At 45.2% G+C, this 17,500-nt stretch overlaps 1 protein-coding gene across 3 annotated transcripts; it reads right to left on the bottom strand.

Moving 5' to 3' along the window:
- Nucleotides 1–3,639: 3,639 nt before the first annotated feature.
- On the bottom strand, nt 3,640–15,720 carry FAM50B (family with sequence similarity 50 member B). Of its 3 annotated transcripts, none has more exons than XM_084797193.1 (3): nt 15,625–15,712; nt 15,060–15,119; nt 3,640–6,434 (listed from the first exon to the last, which is right to left on the bottom strand). In XM_084797193.1, exon 3 carries the CDS (start codon nt 6,350–6,352, stop codon nt 5,345–5,347), a length of 1,008 nt encoding a protein of 335 aa, XP_084653319.1. In that variant the 5' UTR covers nt 6,353–6,434; nt 15,060–15,119; nt 15,625–15,712; the 3' UTR covers nt 3,640–5,344. The 3 variants fall into 3 exon arrangements, with proteins under 3 accessions (XP_084653319.1, XP_084653320.1, XP_084653321.1); XM_084797194.1 differs by having other exon boundaries at nt 15,060–15,221; nt 15,625–15,705; XM_084797195.1 differs by lacking the exon at nt 15,060–15,119 and having other exon boundaries at nt 15,625–15,720.
- Between the last annotated feature and the right edge of the window lie 1,780 nt (nt 15,721–17,500).

Consider the following 17,500-nt stretch of genomic DNA (forward strand, 5'->3'; position numbering starts at 1 on the left):
AGTCTGAATCCCACTGGAAAGGAGTGTGTGTGTGTGTATGGACCGGGTGCAGGAGGTTCTTATTAGGTTAGGGCATCTTGGAGAGAGTTCGCCTTCATCTAGTCAAGTCAAATAGCGCATGAGTTCCAGGTGGCTTTGGAGGTCATGGGGAGGCAGGGATTCTCAGAGTGCACACAAAATGAGAGAAGAGCCCTACCTACCTTAACGGATTATGTGTCACCTACTTATGCGGTAGGAAACAGGGTGTGAGAACTCATTTGTGAGTTAAGACTTCATGGAGAGAGTGCTCAGCAGGACAGGGGGTGTCTGCCTTTGAGGAGAAGCCTGTGCAGTGGGCCTGCACTAGCATGCAGAGGCCAGCAAAGCAGTGTGAGTGTTCTGAGGGGGGAGAGGGAGGAGGAGGGGGGAGAGGAGGCAACGAGCAGGGGCTTCTATGGAGCTTTTTTTGAGTGCATTTTATGGAATCGACACGGAAGTGCTAAGACTGTGGACCTTGCCTTTCACATCTTGAGGATGGTGTATGGCTTACCACAGTTCCATTGATGTAAGAGGCTACAGTGAAGACCAGTTTAGCAACTTAAGCTCTAGAAACAATTGGTTTTGACTAGGGATTGAGCTAACAGCCCCAAGAGCGCTAAGTAAACGCTCCATCTATGAATTATATTTCTTGTCTCTTTTTAATATTTATGTATTTTTACTTTTTACGATACAAGTTCTTCCCGAGCTTCTCAGGCAGGCCTTGAGTTTGCCATCCTCCTGCCTCAGCTCTGGACTGCCTGAGATTATAGGATTGCACTGCCGTGCCTGGCCAAATGTTAACACTGAAACATCCCCAGTCACCGGGCAGAGGAAGCAAATCAAGAAAGACACACAGAAAAGAGTTGGGAGTCCTCAGGCTTGAGCACCAGGAATGTTCCGGAATACCAGCTCTCGTCATGGAGAAGAACTCACTTGGGTGGGAAAGCCGCAGGTCAGCTTCCAATGAGCTGAGGTTGCTGGCATGCTTGCTGATTAGGTCTCAGGAGGGAACACTTTGGGCTTGGTGTGTAAGGAAAGAACACTTGCCTAACACAGACTCCACCAACAAATGGCTGCAGCTCCCCTCATAACCGAGGCTCTCGTCATCTTGTAACAAATGATGCAATCTTCCTCATTCTTGTCTTTAAAACCCCTTGCTCTGAACCTTCCAGAATACACCAAAAGTAGTCCATGGTTTGATTTGTTTTTTCGAGACAGGGTTTTCTCTGTGTAGCCTTGGCTGTCCTGGGCTCGCTTTGTAGACCAGGCTGCCTCCATGGTTTGAAAGGCACCACCTACCCCAGGCTTTTGCTGTCACTCTCTCCCAACTAAGCTCATTATCATTGGTGAATGATATTATTTTAGATTATCTGTTATTTTAGGTTGACAGCACTGCACCAAGGCCCTAATACTAGGAGGAAAAGAGCACAATTAACATAAAGTATGAGGTACATTCAATAACAACACAGGGTTCAACCAAAACAGAAAACAGAAACATATTAATGCCCCCAAAATATTTTCACAACATATTACAATAGAGTACTTATAATCATCATACTGTGAACACGTGAATATTGATCTGAGTGAAATTGCCCTTTATTTCTGGAAGGACTGGAGTGGGGTGACCCACATGTATGTGGTAAGGTAGGGTTGGTACCTAAAAACCAACAACAGGAGAGGCATGGAATACATGAATTACCAAGGGCGGCAGAAGTATATTTCTAGTTTCTGCTGAAACGCAGTTACCTCTGGGGACCTGAATGTGGGAGGGGAAGAGGACCGGTGCTTTCTCCAGCCTGGCAAGATGATCTCTCTACAAAAGGAGCATGCCTAACCGAGACGAATGTATATGAATTACAACGAACAGGAAAACATGGGTGTTGGAGTGAAACAGATTTAGATTCAAATCTGAGAAAACACATTTGTTAATACAACACAGCCGACACCAGCTGTGTGTCCATCATACTAAATCTCTGACACCTGCTGGGTCTGTAAAAGAGTGAAATTGATCCCTTTCCTCATAATATCAACAAGGATTAACTCTGAATGGATTAAAGAGATAATCAAAACACCCAAAGCTCTAAATTCAAAGAAAATATACGAGAAAACCTTTTTGACCTTTGTCTGGGCAAAGATTTTTTTTAGATGTGCAGGTAATAAAGGCAAGAGAAAATGACATTATATAAGATTTTTAAAAAGCATCTACACCAAGGAAACAACAGGGTGAGGCAAACTAAGGAACTAAGAATGAGGTTAAGACAAAACAGTTGTAAAGCATACATCCGATAAAGCATTGATATCCAGAATGAATAAGGACCCCAGTTATATACTGGTAAAAAAAAAAAAAAAAAAAAAAAAAAACCAACACAAAAATACAATCCAACTCAGATATGGGCAAGTGCCTGAAAAGAGAAAATTCAATCAATAGATATGCTAATGGTTGACAGGAAAAGGGAGAATGTTCAGCATCACTAGTAATCAGGGAGGTGCGCATGAAAATCACACTGGGGCAACACCTCACACCTGTTAGGATAGTCATAATCAAAAGGACAAAACATATTTATGAAGATATAGAGAAAGGGACCCTTTTAGTGTTGTGCAAATGCAGATTAGTCAGCCATTATGGAAAACAATAGAATGTCCTCAAAAAATCTAAAGGTATAATTATATAGGATTCAGTAATCACATTTTTGTGTATATACATGCACACCTTGCATGCATACAGGCAAAATTCATACATGGAAGTCTATACTCTCATGTTTACTTGTAGAAAGACAAATTATTCTTTCTATATTAATTAATGCAGTAAAAATTACAACAGTTTGCTTTAACCAACTAGTTAGTCCCCAATGACTGACACAGAAAGACTATGATTTGTTATTAAGCTGTAAGCACTACTCTAGTCCTAATACCTTTAAAACCCACATGGGGGGCTGGAGAGATGGCTCAGAGGTTAAGAACACTGCTTGTTCTTCCAAAGGTCCTAAGTTCAATTCCCAGAAACCACGTGATGGCTCGCAACCATCTATAGTGAGATCTGGTGTCCTCCTCTGGTGTGCAGGCACACATGCAGACAGAATGTAGTATAAATAATAAATCTTTAAAACCCACATAAAAGCCAACAAGTTGCAAATCAGATGACTCGTGGGTGGCTCTGCTCCCTCAATCCATCCTTACCGTCATGTGCTCATCACCATCTTCCCTTATGGCGGCTCCTCTCTCTCTGGCTTCCTTATCTTCCTGCTACATCTTCTGCTTTCCTCTATCCCCTTTCCTTTCCTCCCTCAACCTCAAGCCCAGCCACTGAAAACTCCTCCACCTCTCTCTCTTCTACCAGTCATAGGCTTCAGCATCTTTATTTGGCCAATCAGGGATAATTGAGGAACATTCCTTACACCATATGGTTCAACATTCATAACAATGCCCATGGCAGGGCAATAACCAAATCTCAAGGAACTGAAATTAGCATTTGACCTTCCTCCAACATTTACCTCAATGCTATTCGCAATTACCAAGTTACACAATCAATTAAGATGCCCAACAAGAGATAAAAGAAAAAGCAGTCTATACTCAAAGGAATACACTCAGTTCTGAAAAAGAAACAAACTTTATTTTCAGCAGCATGGGTAGAAATGGAGATATTATGTGCTAAGGCAAACACAAGAAGACAAATATCACATGTCTCACGTGTGGAATGCAGAGCAGTTAGATTCAGGGGGAAAAGTAGGGTAGTTGATGAGAGTATAGTCAGAGGGCAAAGTCTCAGAAAAGGGGGTAAATTCTGAACTTTAAAGATAGTTCCATAGATACTATACATTTGAATGACTAAAAATAACATGTTCACATCCTCAACACAATAAGTTAAATACTTGAGATGCCTAGTTCAATTAACTCAACTTCTTAATTACCCCACTCTATATTAAAAATGACAACACAACCTTGAACCCCATAAATATACATAACTTGTCAACATACAATTAAAAACAAGGAGATAAGATTTGGGAGTTAGAGTGTGTTTGGCCTCTCATTTTTAAATAAAGACTCGCTGGTGAATTAGGGCTTAGACCAGTATACCACTAGCAGCTGTTGATCTAGGTCAGAGGTGAGGCGAGTCTAGGTGAGGCGAGAAGCCGGAAGTGTTGACTAGAGAGCAGGCATCATCTGATCTGCCAGAGGCTCCTTCAGTCTCAACAAGTTCAAGTCACACAGGGATCCTGCTGGGACTCGTGCTCTGGTTCAGCAGGTGTGCGGCAGGGCCTGAGATTCTTCAGACAACTGATCCGTTGAAGTGAACCAGGAGCCCTCTGTGGGCCCTAAATACTCCAGGCTTGCTTGCTGCTGGAGGAAGGCTCCAGGGTAGGGGTGAGAGTGGGAGGGAGTGAGGAAGGGTCCCAGTGGCAGGGTCAGGGTTGAGCATCTGCTCCCAGCCTGGCTGCCTGTCAGACCCCAGGGCTCCAGAACAGACTGATGCCTCCATCCTGGCCTAACGACAGGCTCTGGATACAACCAAGCTATTGAGAAATTTGTATATGTGATCCTAAGAGCAAGCAGCACCCAAGACCACCAACGTTGTGAGAATTCTTGTTCTTGGGCTGGTGAGAGAACTCAGTGCCAGAAAAAGAGTAAAATGTCCAAAGGACTTGACTTGGTCTTTAATGTACAAGGGGGTAAGAAACTATGTAAAAGATGCATCACATTTTAGATGTTTTTAAATGAAAATCATCACAATGCTCAACTGGATAAAACAAAAACTCAAAGGGTGGGGTTTGTAACAGTGCCATGTGGATGTGGAGTTTTGGCTGAAGAGAAATCAGTGATAGTGATCTAATAAGTTGTATACCAGTTTTCTGGCCTCTGCTAACCCACCCACTGACCCTGACACCAGTGATGTGCAGGGCTACCCTAGTTCTGACATTTCAGAGCAGGATCATAGAAATTCTTTAAGTAAAGCAACCGGGTCCACAAAAATTACAGCAGGCATTTACTGAGCTCCAAGTGTTTTCAAGTTCTCACTCCTCACGTCGGCTTTATGGAGTGTTACCTCCCTGTACAGGTGGGGAAACTGAGTCATTGATCACAATGATCTGCACATGACTATACAGCAAAGAAGACACTGAGCAAGAAAATCAAAACCGGTCTGCCGGCCCGCCAAGTCAATATGCACCTAGTCAAAAAACTGTATCCCTTATCACACAGAGCACAACGGAAACCCAATCAGAAACATTAAAAATACCAAAGAACAACGCCAGCAACAGAACCAACACACCGTCTGCATTTATTGAATTTCTGTTTTAAGAGAGTAAGGCTATCCGACCAGGGTTCGGCATCACCGGATGGTGTACCTGTCCCACTTCTTCTCCGGGTCGTACGGTTCCCAGCGGCTGGCGGGGAAGATGTGCTTGTTCTTCTCATACCAGCTACGCAGCACCACCTTGCCTGCGTGCGACTCATCTTTCTCCATCGTGGCATCGCTCAGCAGCCGCACGTCGTCGTGCACATCGAAGCTAAAGAGTGGCCCGCTCTTACCCCGCGCCTTGGCCACGATGAAGTCGTAGAAGGTGTGGTAGTGCGGTAGAATGAGGTCCTCCTTGACGTACATGAGTTGCTCCACGCCTGCTGCGCGCAGCTCTCGGAAGTCCCTGCGCAGCCCCTGCAGCGCCCTTTTCAGGAATTGCTGCACGGTGCTGCCCTTGCGCATGCGCACCGTGCGCCGGTGGCCAGAGCCGTCCCAGTAGCTGAAGGTGATCTCTACCTCCTCACCCTTGACCTTCTCTCGCTTCGCCTCCCACTCCTGCCGCAGCTCTTCACGCAGCTGGTTCTCCTCCTCCTCGCGCTCACGGTCGGGGAGGAAGCTCGTGTCCACGTCGGGGTTCTTACCCAAGTTCTTCTTGGTACCACCGCTGTGGACCTCAGCGCCCTCAGTGCCGTGGCCATCCTCTTGGTCGCCGTCATCTTCCTCGTCCAGGGTGAAGGACAGGTTGGAAATCTTGCGCTTGCGCTCACGCCTTCGCTCCTTCTCGCGCAGCATCTCCAGCTGCAGCCGACGTTGCTCCAGCTGCTCCCTCTTGGCCAGCTGCATCTCTCGCTCCCTCAGTAGGGCCTCCTGCTTGGCCTTCATGTCGTTCAGGGTCACTAGGCCCACAGTGCTGGACTTCAGCTCGGCCTCCACGGCGTCGTAGTGGGCCGAGAACTTCTTGTCCACCTTTGACTTGATGATGGTCTCCTCTGCAATGCGTTGCTTCAGCACCTCCATCTGTTCCTTCTGCTTCTCGCGCTTCTTGATGAGGTGCATGGCCCGACCGGCCTCCCGCATGGTGCCCTTGTACTGCGCCATGCCTGCAGCTCAGCGCGACCCCTACGGTGTGCCCAGATCCTGTTTCTGGTAGCCTTCCAAGTCTGGTGTCAATTCACGAATTCTGCAGTTAAGAACAAACAAACAAACAACTAAACAGAACGCTTGAGAACTGAACTGGCACACTAGCTTCTTTAATGATTTACACCAGAGCCTTATGATAGAACTTCCTGTTTGATGCTTCCGTCTCTGGGGTGGTCAAATGAGGTAGCTACAGACCACATAAGGCTTTTGAGCACTTGAAATGCAGCTGTAATCACCAACAGGGCGATTTTTACTTCAAACGGAGATAGCCTTGTATGACTACTGAGTCAGTACTGGTTGGGTTTTGAGGGGCTTGCATGTGGAGGTGGGTCTACAGAGCAAACCCCTATGCCACATGCTGCCCAGTGTCTGCTCCAGCACTGCCATGTAAGAGCAAAGCAACGAGAGCCTGGGCCTAGGTTTCTGAGTACTAGCCACAGGAAAACTGGGGTCAAGAGGAGCAATGTGTCTCCTGATGAGGGAATTTGGCCTTGCAGGATAGTACCTGCCTTTGTTGGCCCCTACGACTTCAGGACAGAACCGAGGAAAAAAAATGAGTCCTTGGGAGCTTGCCAGACATGCACCTCCCTGGAGAGTAGTGGTGCTAGCTTACGTCTTGGCAGATCCTGACAGGCTTCCATCCCTACCACAAGTCTTAGGAATGATCTCTTCATGGAGTATTAGCGGAGCTCACCTTGTGACAGGGCTAAAGTGCACAGGAGCAAAACAACACTGAAGTCTCCCTCCCTGCCTGTGGGAAACAACACATCAGAGGAACTGCATGCAGCCGAGGTAGGGTAAGGGCAAAATGCCTTCTCTGTGCTTAAGACAAAGCAGAAGAGAGGCCTCCTTATTTAATGGGACTCAAAGTGAACTGACCTCTCTCTATTAGTAATGGTTCTACCCTCCTTATCCTTCTGTAGCTCCGCCATTAATTACTCAACGGATTCCCCCCAGGATACACCCCCATGAGCTACTGACATCCTCTTATCCAACTCTTCCCAGACTGCAGACTGGGTCCCCCCATGCCTCTGGAACACAGTGCTTTTGGGAGACTCATAGGATGTCCCTGTTAACCTTCTTGAAGTAGAGACTGAAGCCCAGGCCCCCTCTGAGGATGCCATCTTTCCACATAGCTCCATAGCAGAGAGTGTTTTGCTCTGGCATCCCAAAACAAACCGGAAGGCTAAATGTGAGACATGTTTCCTCACCATTTCAAATCAGCATCTTTGTTTTGTTTGGTATTGCAAGCCACTCGGAAGCTCGTGCCACTCCCTGGCCTGCTTGAATTCCTGGTCCTACTAAGTCCTTGGAGATCATTAGTGATCTCCACTAAAGCATGGCTCAGTTGCTGCCTTCTCCCATCCTAGTCCGTTGCTCTTCCCGGTGTCATCAGCACGACCTGCCCAGGACCTTCACCTCCTCACTTCCAATAACCGCTTCTCTGTCCACTTCACTCTCCTATCCATGTGGTGACACTTCAGCTCTTATCACAACCAATAGACACTTCGTCTTAACATACCCACGTTGTTCCTTTGCATCCATGTTCTCCAGTTCTCCGCATTCCAACTGTCCTCTGTTAGCCCAGACCTCCACATCCAAAGGCTCCTTGGCCCCACCCATTGTCACCATTCTATACTTCCGTGCTCCCTACCCACCAAACTCAAACATCTTCCTAAGGCATCCGCACCTCTTAACTGCTGAGGTTCTGGTCCAAGAAACCCCAATCTTACTCACACCTGGTGTATCTCTCATCCCTCAGATCCGGGCAGTTCACTGACCAAGGAAATAAACAAGCTGCTGGACAGCCTCACTTTAAACTCATGACTTCAGGCCTCCACGAGGACTCAAAACCACCTAGAAATTCTGCTGCCCTGCCCCAATGTGTCTGCCGCTCCACTCTCCAAGAGAGATCTCATTCCTTCTTCATCTCCACGCATCCCCCGCTATGGCCCAGTGGCCGGCAACCCTTTACTGCTGGGCCTTTTCCTTTTGTAGATATTGTTTGATACCAGAATCCTAACCCCTTGCAAACATAACACAGAGGTTTCGCTTGTTAGATCACTTTAACACAGCACTTTCTCTGGGAAAGAGGATTCTAAACTCAAGTTAACTGAGGGAAACATATCATAGCCTTACTGTAAGGAACCTTTGATTTGCTTGTTTCCGGGAAGCAAGGTCAGAGGCACATGTATGAGGGACAGAGGAGGCCAAAGCTACATCCTGTCTCTGAAGTGTTGCGTCTTTGGCTTCAGTATCACAATGCATCACCGAGACACAGCTTATAAGTTTCACCAGTTAGGACGCCACGACCTGACAGAGACCGGGGGAAGAGGTTAGACACCTGTTTACATCGGCCCACACCTGCTGAACTCTGCCTGCTCCCATTAGGACCCCGTGCCCTATCCCACCCCCAGCCACAAAGGCCAAGCCACAGGGCTGAGTATCAAGGCTCCTTCGGGGGTTATTGCACATCCAAATCGTAGTTTTCCTAGAGAAGTAAATGTTTCAAACAGGCCAGGAATGGTAGCGTTAACTGTCCACTCCAGGCAGAAAATGGTGATGCTATTCTCTGAAGAAGTCAGTCCACTCTGCCTCCTCTTGCCAGCCTTCCACGCGGCACTTAAAACTGCTCTGTCTCTGCCAGTGCCCTCCTCTTGCTTTCCATATTGTCACTGGTGAGGATTATTGGTGACCTAATGCCAATGTGGTCTTGCTTTGGCAAACTGAAAGCAGATGGTTTCTGTCCTGGGCAAGGGACAGCATGAGAATGAATGATTTCCCACCAACTTGTATCTTTTCCCATCTTGGAGAGGTGGTGGCTGCTTTCCTGGGACGATGTCCTAGCCTCTATGAAGGTCACACTCCACATAGCCAATGCTAAGGCCCAGAAGAGCCCTCTGAGTGTCAGAGGGGTTGATGCACCTAGGAACTACTGATTTGGAGGCCAGAAATCCTGTTCCTGGGCCTGTTTTCTCCAGGTGGGGGTACACAATAAGGTGGGACACTTCCCTGCAGTACCAAGGTCTTAGCTTAAAGTAGCTGGGAAATGACTACCCAATCCATTCAGGAAATTAAATTCCAAGATATTTAAGGTGCTTTTGAAAATATCTGAACCTCGCATTGACCTGGTGAGCAAGAGGGCTAAGCACTCCCCAGGGGACCATGACTGTAAAGAAGAGCAGAACTAGCATCGCTAATGGGTTCACGGGGTTACTTACAGTATCTTTGTTGACATCAATAGGGACAAATGTGCTATTTGACCCCACCTGAACTTGTTCCCCACACTTTTGAGTCATTTGCAGAGAATGTCTTCAACCATCTGGAGCATTCTGAATGTCTGCCCAGGGAAGTACTGCCGAGGAGCACTCTGGGACCTTTGCAAACACACATGTCTCCTCCTTGCTTCATGGAAAACAAGACTGGTATCACTTTCCCAGCTATCACGACCCTCCGGGGATCCGCCAGCCTCAGAGGAGTTTTGATATCATCTGTGCTTGCCTCTGTGTATTTCACTTGGCTCATTGCTGTGAGGTTTTATTGTCTAGACAGGCTATGAGCATGGATGACGATACCCCAGAGATAGGGTCGTTTTGCAATATGTACACAGAACAAGAAACCCACACATTTCTAACTCCTGGGACTGACTTCTTAACTCCTTCATTTTGACCTTTCTGTAGACTTGGTTTTCTTTTTTCTTTTTTTTTTCTTTTTTTTTAGAAACTCCACTATTTGTGGTAGCAGACTAAAAACCATAAAAATAACTTGCTGGCTTTCATTCTTGCTGTTCTTTTGATTTGGGACTATATAAGTGAAAAGACATGATGAGATGCTTACAATTTATCTTTGATTCTAATTGGAGATGTGCTATTATCTAAGGCTTCCCCCCCCCCCCATTAATTTTTATACGTGTCTACAAGCAAGCTAGTTATTTTGGTGTTTAGTCAAGGAAGTTTTCACAAATGACCAGGTGCCTATAAGTTTTGGCAAATTGTAATCATGCTTATTTCAGAAACACCTGTGGTGACACACTGTCACACTCCTGACAAACTCTGTGAGCTGCTTTCCTGATAACTGTGTATAGAGTGCTGCCTGAGGACCCAAAGCTTGGTCCAGCCTTGGGGTGGAACTTACAACACTGACGTCAGTGGGGATGACATCAACATCCTCAAATGCTTCCCTAAGATGAGCAGAGGTGCCCATTGTGACACAGGAAGTCCATTCTTCAACACACTACTCATAAGATTTAGGACTTTCAGAGTTTATTGAAACATACCTGTGCTTTATTTGTAAAAAAAGAATTGACTACCTGCATGTCTGACAAGCCCAGGGATTATCTATAACCCCCCATGGGTTAGTACTGGGTCTTTGTCCCTTAAGTGATCACGTACCTTGTCCTCCCTGGCAGAACTGAGATGCTAAGGACCCTGAAATGCCAAGCATATGACATGCAGAAGGTGGAAGTGTTATGGGCCTAATAGAACACGCTCCCACAGACTTGTGTCTTGAAAGTTTGCTCCCTAGATAGCAATAGAAACATTAGGAGATAAGGCTACCTGGGGGAAGTGGGGTTACTAGGTTGGGTCCTTAGGATGTAGGGGATATGTTATTTCCCCCCACCCATCCTGTCTTGTTCTCCTTCTTGGTCTGCCATGAAGAGAATAGCTTTCTTCTGCTACACCTTTCCAAACAATGGGGACCGAGTGACCCTGGACCGAACACTTTGAAACTGTGAGCCAAAAGGAATTCTTTCTCCCTTAAGTTGCTTCTGCTGGGTCACAGTGGTGAGAAGCTGATGGATAGAGGATGTTTCTTACATTTTGTACCCTTAAATTATCACTGTGACCACCAACCGTTGCCACCCTGTTCCCAGGGTTTGCATCCAAGAATTGACTGCATTTTGAATGTTGCCAGAGGGCCTTTGGTAAAGTGCGTATTTTTCCATGATTAAGTAATTTCTTTGAACAATAGTTTCCAAAACCAAGGACCAAGAATCTAGTTGGCAGGACTGCTGGGTGACTAGCGAGTTAAATTTTCATCACCGTGACAGAATGACTGACATAAATTACTTCAAAGAGGGAAAGATTTATTTAACCCACAGGTTCAGGGGTCTGTCCATCGTGGCAGGTGAGGCTGGTGGTGAGGAAGCTGAGAGGGACCGCCTGCATTGTGGCCCCACCCTCTTTACTTCCTTCTGGGTTCTCCAGCCTATGGGGCTGAGCAGGCCTCCCTCTGACACTAGTTGATCCCTTTGGGAAATGTCCTCAAAGACACACCCCAAGCTATGTTCTACGGGCTCCCAGGTGCTTCTCGGTCCCATTAAGTTGACAGCCGGGATTATTCATCACAGATGGATGGATTTTTGCTAGGTGCCCCATCCCCTGCTACTGCAATGCTTCCATTTTTCCTGCTCTAGGACCTGACTGTTTCACAGCCTTAGTGAATATTTGATGACTGAATAAATAAATGTTGTTCCATTTGATTACATTGTTCTGAGATGCTATTGATATCAGTGACTCTAGGTCTCATAGGAAAGATAGTCCCTGCCAGGTCTTTATTTTCAGTTCTCTATTTAGATCCAAAGTGCCAAAGTTCACTCTCAACAGATTCCCCAAAGCTCTGAGCTTCTGCACCTGGCCATTAGAGATGAAACGTGCAGAGCGGAAGCCAAGCTGCCTGAGGTCTGAGGCCCCCGGCGTCCATACTGGGTTCTCACACTGACAGTAAAGCAAGCTCGCTGTTTGAGGAAGTCACATGCCTATTTTAAGGACTAGGGTCATTTTGTCTGTTTACCACCTGAACACTTGCGAGCTGAGACTTTCTGGCCCCTTTGACTTAAATTCACCACAAGACATGAGTAAAGAGAGTCCACGGCCATCTGGGGGGAGGGGGCTTGTTATCCAGAGATGACTCCAAACTCCAGTTTGGAGTAGGATGTGCAACTCCACCAAAGCATTAGCTTACAGGATCAATCCCAACTAGACTTTGTCCACTCACAACAGTGCTGATGCGTTATCAACTCAGTCCAAAGGTGCATCCACAGGGCTGAGAGGGCAGGAACAGAAAAAAAAAAGAAAAAGAAAAAAGAAAAAAGAAAAAAGAAAAAAAAAGAAAAAAAAAGAAGAAGAAAAAAAAAACAACCCTAGATTGGCAGTCGAGGAGCCTGGTAAAGCACTGGAGACCACTGCTTGGACTTTCCCAGGAGCCAGTTATGAACAACTTCGGCAAGAACTTGTGCTGCTAGACTAAGCCAAGAAATCACACCTCTCTTCACCAGGCAGCATCTCAATGCCTGGTTTCTTGGTTGAGGAAGATGCTTTCTTTTCTAGAACTTTCCAAGAAAGGGGGACTTTTTCCTTCCCTCCCATTACACATCTTTCTCTTCCTCTCCCAAACTTGATGGCACCCAGTACAGATTCCCTAGTACGGGTTTTTCCCTCCCTTGTCCTCATTAAATTCTTTATTATAAAATAAAACTTTTGGCACTTTGTAAATATTTTGGCAGTTTTGTAAAATGATCTCTGAGGGATCTCAAATATGAGAAATAACCACTATTAATAGGGCTTTCCTCAAGGACTTTGGTATATATGTTACCATACATTTTAATGCAAATGGGATTATTTTATAAATTGATAACCTCCAGCAACCTATTTTCATCATACAACTAAAGGGTATATCTGATCATTGAAAATTGCCTCAATGTGTTTTTTTGAGTTTTTTTTTTCTGGTTTTTTGGTTTTCGAGACAGGGTTTCTCTGTGTAGCCCTGGCTGTCCTGGACTTGCTTTGTAGACCAGGCTGGCCTCGAACTCCAAGATCCACCTGCCTCTGCCTCCCGAGTGCTGGGATTAAAGGCGTGTGCCATGACGCCCAGTTTATGTTTTCATTTTTATGTATCATTTTATATATTTTAAGTCTTGTCTTTGATGACTTGTGAATTTTACATATAAAACAGATGGGTTTTCTGTTTGCAATCATTCCTTTCCTTTCCTCACACACATATTCTAGTTGGGATCTGTTTCTGAACATACTGTGAGGGAAGGGTCTAGGGTGTTTTGGGTTTTGGTTTTGGTTTTCGAAAAGAAGGTACTTAATCAAAACAAGGATCTAAAATACTATCTCAACCTGCTACATGGCCCGTCACTATTCTTGCCACCAATGAGTAATAGTAAACTGAGCAAATAGGAATGATGTATAGGCCTCTAACTTACAAAGTCTACTTGCATACTAGCAGTTGAGAGCCTTTCTACAAGCAGGCAAGAGGAATCTGCCTCAAACTGGCTTAAATATATATATAAGCACTTATCAGGCTATGATACATAAGCTTAATTCATAATTTCAGCAATCTCCCTCCTTTTTGTGTCACCTGAGGCTGGCACTCATTATGGTCATAAGATGATTCTAGCTGTTTCCAGAGACTACGTACTGTCTTCTTTGATTGCTTAAGAGTTTGGCCCCAGATCTCCTGATTGGTTTCCCCTCTCTTTGCCCACTCATTGTGGCCAGGACAATGGTTAGAAGTGGCAAATAGTCTTTTCAGGTAAGCCAATCGGGGTCTGCCCTGGAGTTGGGCAGATGGAATAAAAAGCATAGCATACATGAAAGGCAATAATTTTCATCAGCTATATTACAGGCAAGGTGGAATTATGCCTTCTGTTTTCTATGAAGATGAGATCACAGTAGTGTTACCTTATAAAGAGACAGTAACTTCATGCCATCAAGAGACTGTATTTCAATCAGTCAGACAGCTTTCTGTTACTATAACAACTTGCCTGAGATGATACCCTTATATGGGGGAAAAGGTTACTTTGACTCATACTTCTGAGAGTTTCCCCTCCTGTTAAACCGATCTCACTGTTTTGGGCCTACACTGAGGCAGTGCCTCATTGTGGGGGTACATAGCAGAGGAAGCTGCTGACCTCAGGACAGCCAGAAAGCAGAGAGAAAGGATGCCTGTGCCTCACAAACCCCATTAAGGTCCCACCACTTAAACATTCCACCAGAATTTAGTAGTGTCCATCTGGGACCAAGCTTTTAACACATTCCACTCCAAATCCGAAGGATAGACTTGCTAGATCCCACAGGGACTTTGGGAATCCCTCTGAAATAAGTCTCAGCACTAGGGGATGAAGAAAGCTTTTATTTGAGGCCTCTATTTTCAGTGGCTGATAATCACTCTGGATACCAACAGTTCTGTGAGTCACCTTCATTGCCTCTGCATTAGAGAAGTCAGAAATAGAGAGTATAGACATTCACAGCAACATATATATATATATATATATATATATATATATATAAAATGTTGCACTTATCAGAAACTATGTGAGGTCATGTGGGTTATGCATAAGCTTAATTCATAATTTCAGCAATCTCCTTCCTTTCTGTGTCACCTGAGGCTTACACTCATTATGGCCATAAGATGATTCTAGCTGTTTCCAGAGGCTACGTGCTGTCTTCTTCTATTGCTTAAGAGTTTTGGCAGTGGCAGAAAAGAGGGGTTCAGAGCAATTTGATGGGGGCGTGTGAGGTATTTAGTACTCTAAGCTAAGAGACCTATGTTAAGGAGGTGGGGCTCATGTAGTAGATAATCTTGACAACCAAAAGGATTTGGAGTTTTGGAGACACAGCCCTAGGCGTGTGTATGACGTATTTTCAGAAAGGCTTACCTGAGGAAAGACAAACCATCCTGGATGTGGCATTACCATGCCATGGGCTTGAGTCCCAGACTGAGTAGAAAGGAGAAACAGAGAACGCCAGATGGGCACAAGCTTTATGTCTCTCTGCCTCCTGAGTGCAGAAGCAACAGGACCCTTTGCCTCCTCGCCTTCCTATCGTGATAAAATGTGAGTCAAAATAAACCCGCCCTCCCCCTTAAGTTGCTTTTGTCAGGTAGTTTTTTTTCACAGCTGTGAAAAGTAGCCAGCATAATGCACAAGCCCCAGCTTCTAATTTTCTAGTTCATATTTGATAACCCAAGGCTGGATTATTACAACAATGCCTTTAAGACTTCTTCTTCCTTCCTCTGGTTTACCTGCTCTGTTAAGCCCTCCTAAATGACAATAGCCATGTTGATATTATGTTACTGAGAGAGTTCTTTAGTCTCCTCTGCTGGCCAGATAATGGACAGATTCCTTCCCTTAGTGTTTAACTTCCTTCACGATTGGTTTTTACTAGAGCTTAAACAGCTGCGCTTCCCACGTCTGCCCCAGCTGGATTCAAGCCAATCCTCACCTTTTGATGTATGAGCCAAGATTATTCCTTCTGATGCTTTTGCAGATATTGTTTGTTCTAACTGACATAGAAAATATGCAAAACACTGACCAACTGCTAGAGAAGCCTCTAACCAATCAGGACAGAGGCTGGGCCAATCAGGTGGCAGTGGTGTATAACTGCCGACTTGGACTGACTGGCTGGCATAGCCCTGCTGCCAGCATCCATGAAGTACTCCTGGACTTCCCTTGCTCATGTGGAGCTTTGATTATTAAAGGTTAATTCACTGTGTGTAGGCTGTTACTAAAGAGCTTATGTGATACACCAGCCGAAAATACTGGCACTCTCTTGACAGTGTGGTTTTATGTCTTTTCATATGATGACACATCTGTGATCTTATCCACAGAGAAAACAGAAAGCTACTGTTACTCGGCCTTGCCTGTAGTATGGTTAATCAGAATAACTGTGAGGCTTTGGAAAAACTGTTTAATCTCAATTTTTTAATGGCTGGTAAGGACATAACATGATAGAATTTTATTTCCAAACAAATAAATAAAAAAGGAGAAAATATTTACTTCAGAGCTCACACCCTCATAGTGGATGGTTCTTTGATGGATGTCTTAGAACTGTTAAATATGAGAAACCCTACATAAACCCTCCATTGTGGAGGGAACCCAGGAATTTCTTCCATGTATGAGCTGTAAGATTTTTAGGGATTTCAAATTTTTGTGGGATATTCTTTTTTGTTTATTTGTTTATTTTTTTTTAAACAGAGTCTTTCTCTGTAGACTAAGCTAGCCTCCAACTTGCAGTCTTCCTGCCTCAGCCTCCTAAGTGTTGGGAATGGCTATGCCACATTAAGCCCCAACTCTTTGAAGTGAACTTTACATAGATGTTGGATATATTCTTGGAAGTTACCCAACACCAGAATGTCTAATAACATTTTAATATGTGTGATGATTTAAAAACACAGTCTCTGATTCCTTGACACTCCTACTGAGGGGTCCGCTTCTCTGTCCCTTGAATATGCACAGCCAGGTGAGCTGGTTATATGCACAGAGAAGGCTTACTGATAGACTCTTTCTTTTCTGGGCTACGTCCCTTTGGAGTCTGATGCCCACTGTGCTGTGCCACAGTCATAGCCCTGCCCCCAGACATGAGCATATTTGCCCCTGTTTGATCAAGCCTCTGATGGTTGTTAGGCATCAGTCTGGTAAGGCATTATTTGGGGAGGAGAAGTTGTATCTTCCTTGTTTTGGGTAATGAGATATGTAACTGAAACTAGCTGTCTAAGGGCGGAGCATCTGTGGGGCAGGCCCTGTGTGATGGTGGTTCTCCATGTGCTATGGAATCGTGTGCCTCTTTGCTACAGCAGCATCTGCTCTGTCTCTTCTATTGGTGATAAGACAAGACACTGAGGCTGAGCAACCTGCCCAAGGGAAATCCATGTGAGAAGTCCTGGTGGGGCTACGTTCCTTTATGTCTGACGGGGTGTTAGAAATCCTTGTGAATGTGGTCTGTCAAGGGAGTGCATATAGGGACCAGCCTAGAACGGCTGATGGGCCAGAGAATCAACTGAAGTCCCCGAAAGTGCTATGTATGGAACAGGATTGTAGGGAAGTTTGGCAGAAATTGTCACTGCTCCTGCTGGGGGTGACAAGACATACGATCAAGGATCAGCGGTCGGCTTAGAAAGATCTTGCCCACATTGGGAAGAATTATAATTTGTAGATAACATGTGGATGCCAACCTTCACCATAGCCGCCAAGTTGGCAAAGTGGGGGAAAAAAAGAAGGGAAATGCTTAACTGATATAGGAAAGATAGAGAAAAAAGAAGATAAGATAGAAGTGTTGGCTTGCCATTTCTTACTGCTTTGGCAGAGCACAAGAAAAAGAG

Source organism: Acomys minous (genome assembly GCF_964271855.1).
Source record: "Acomys minous genome assembly, chromosome: 9".
Taxonomy (NCBI): domain Eukaryota; kingdom Metazoa; phylum Chordata; class Mammalia; order Rodentia; family Muridae; genus Acomys; species Acomys minous.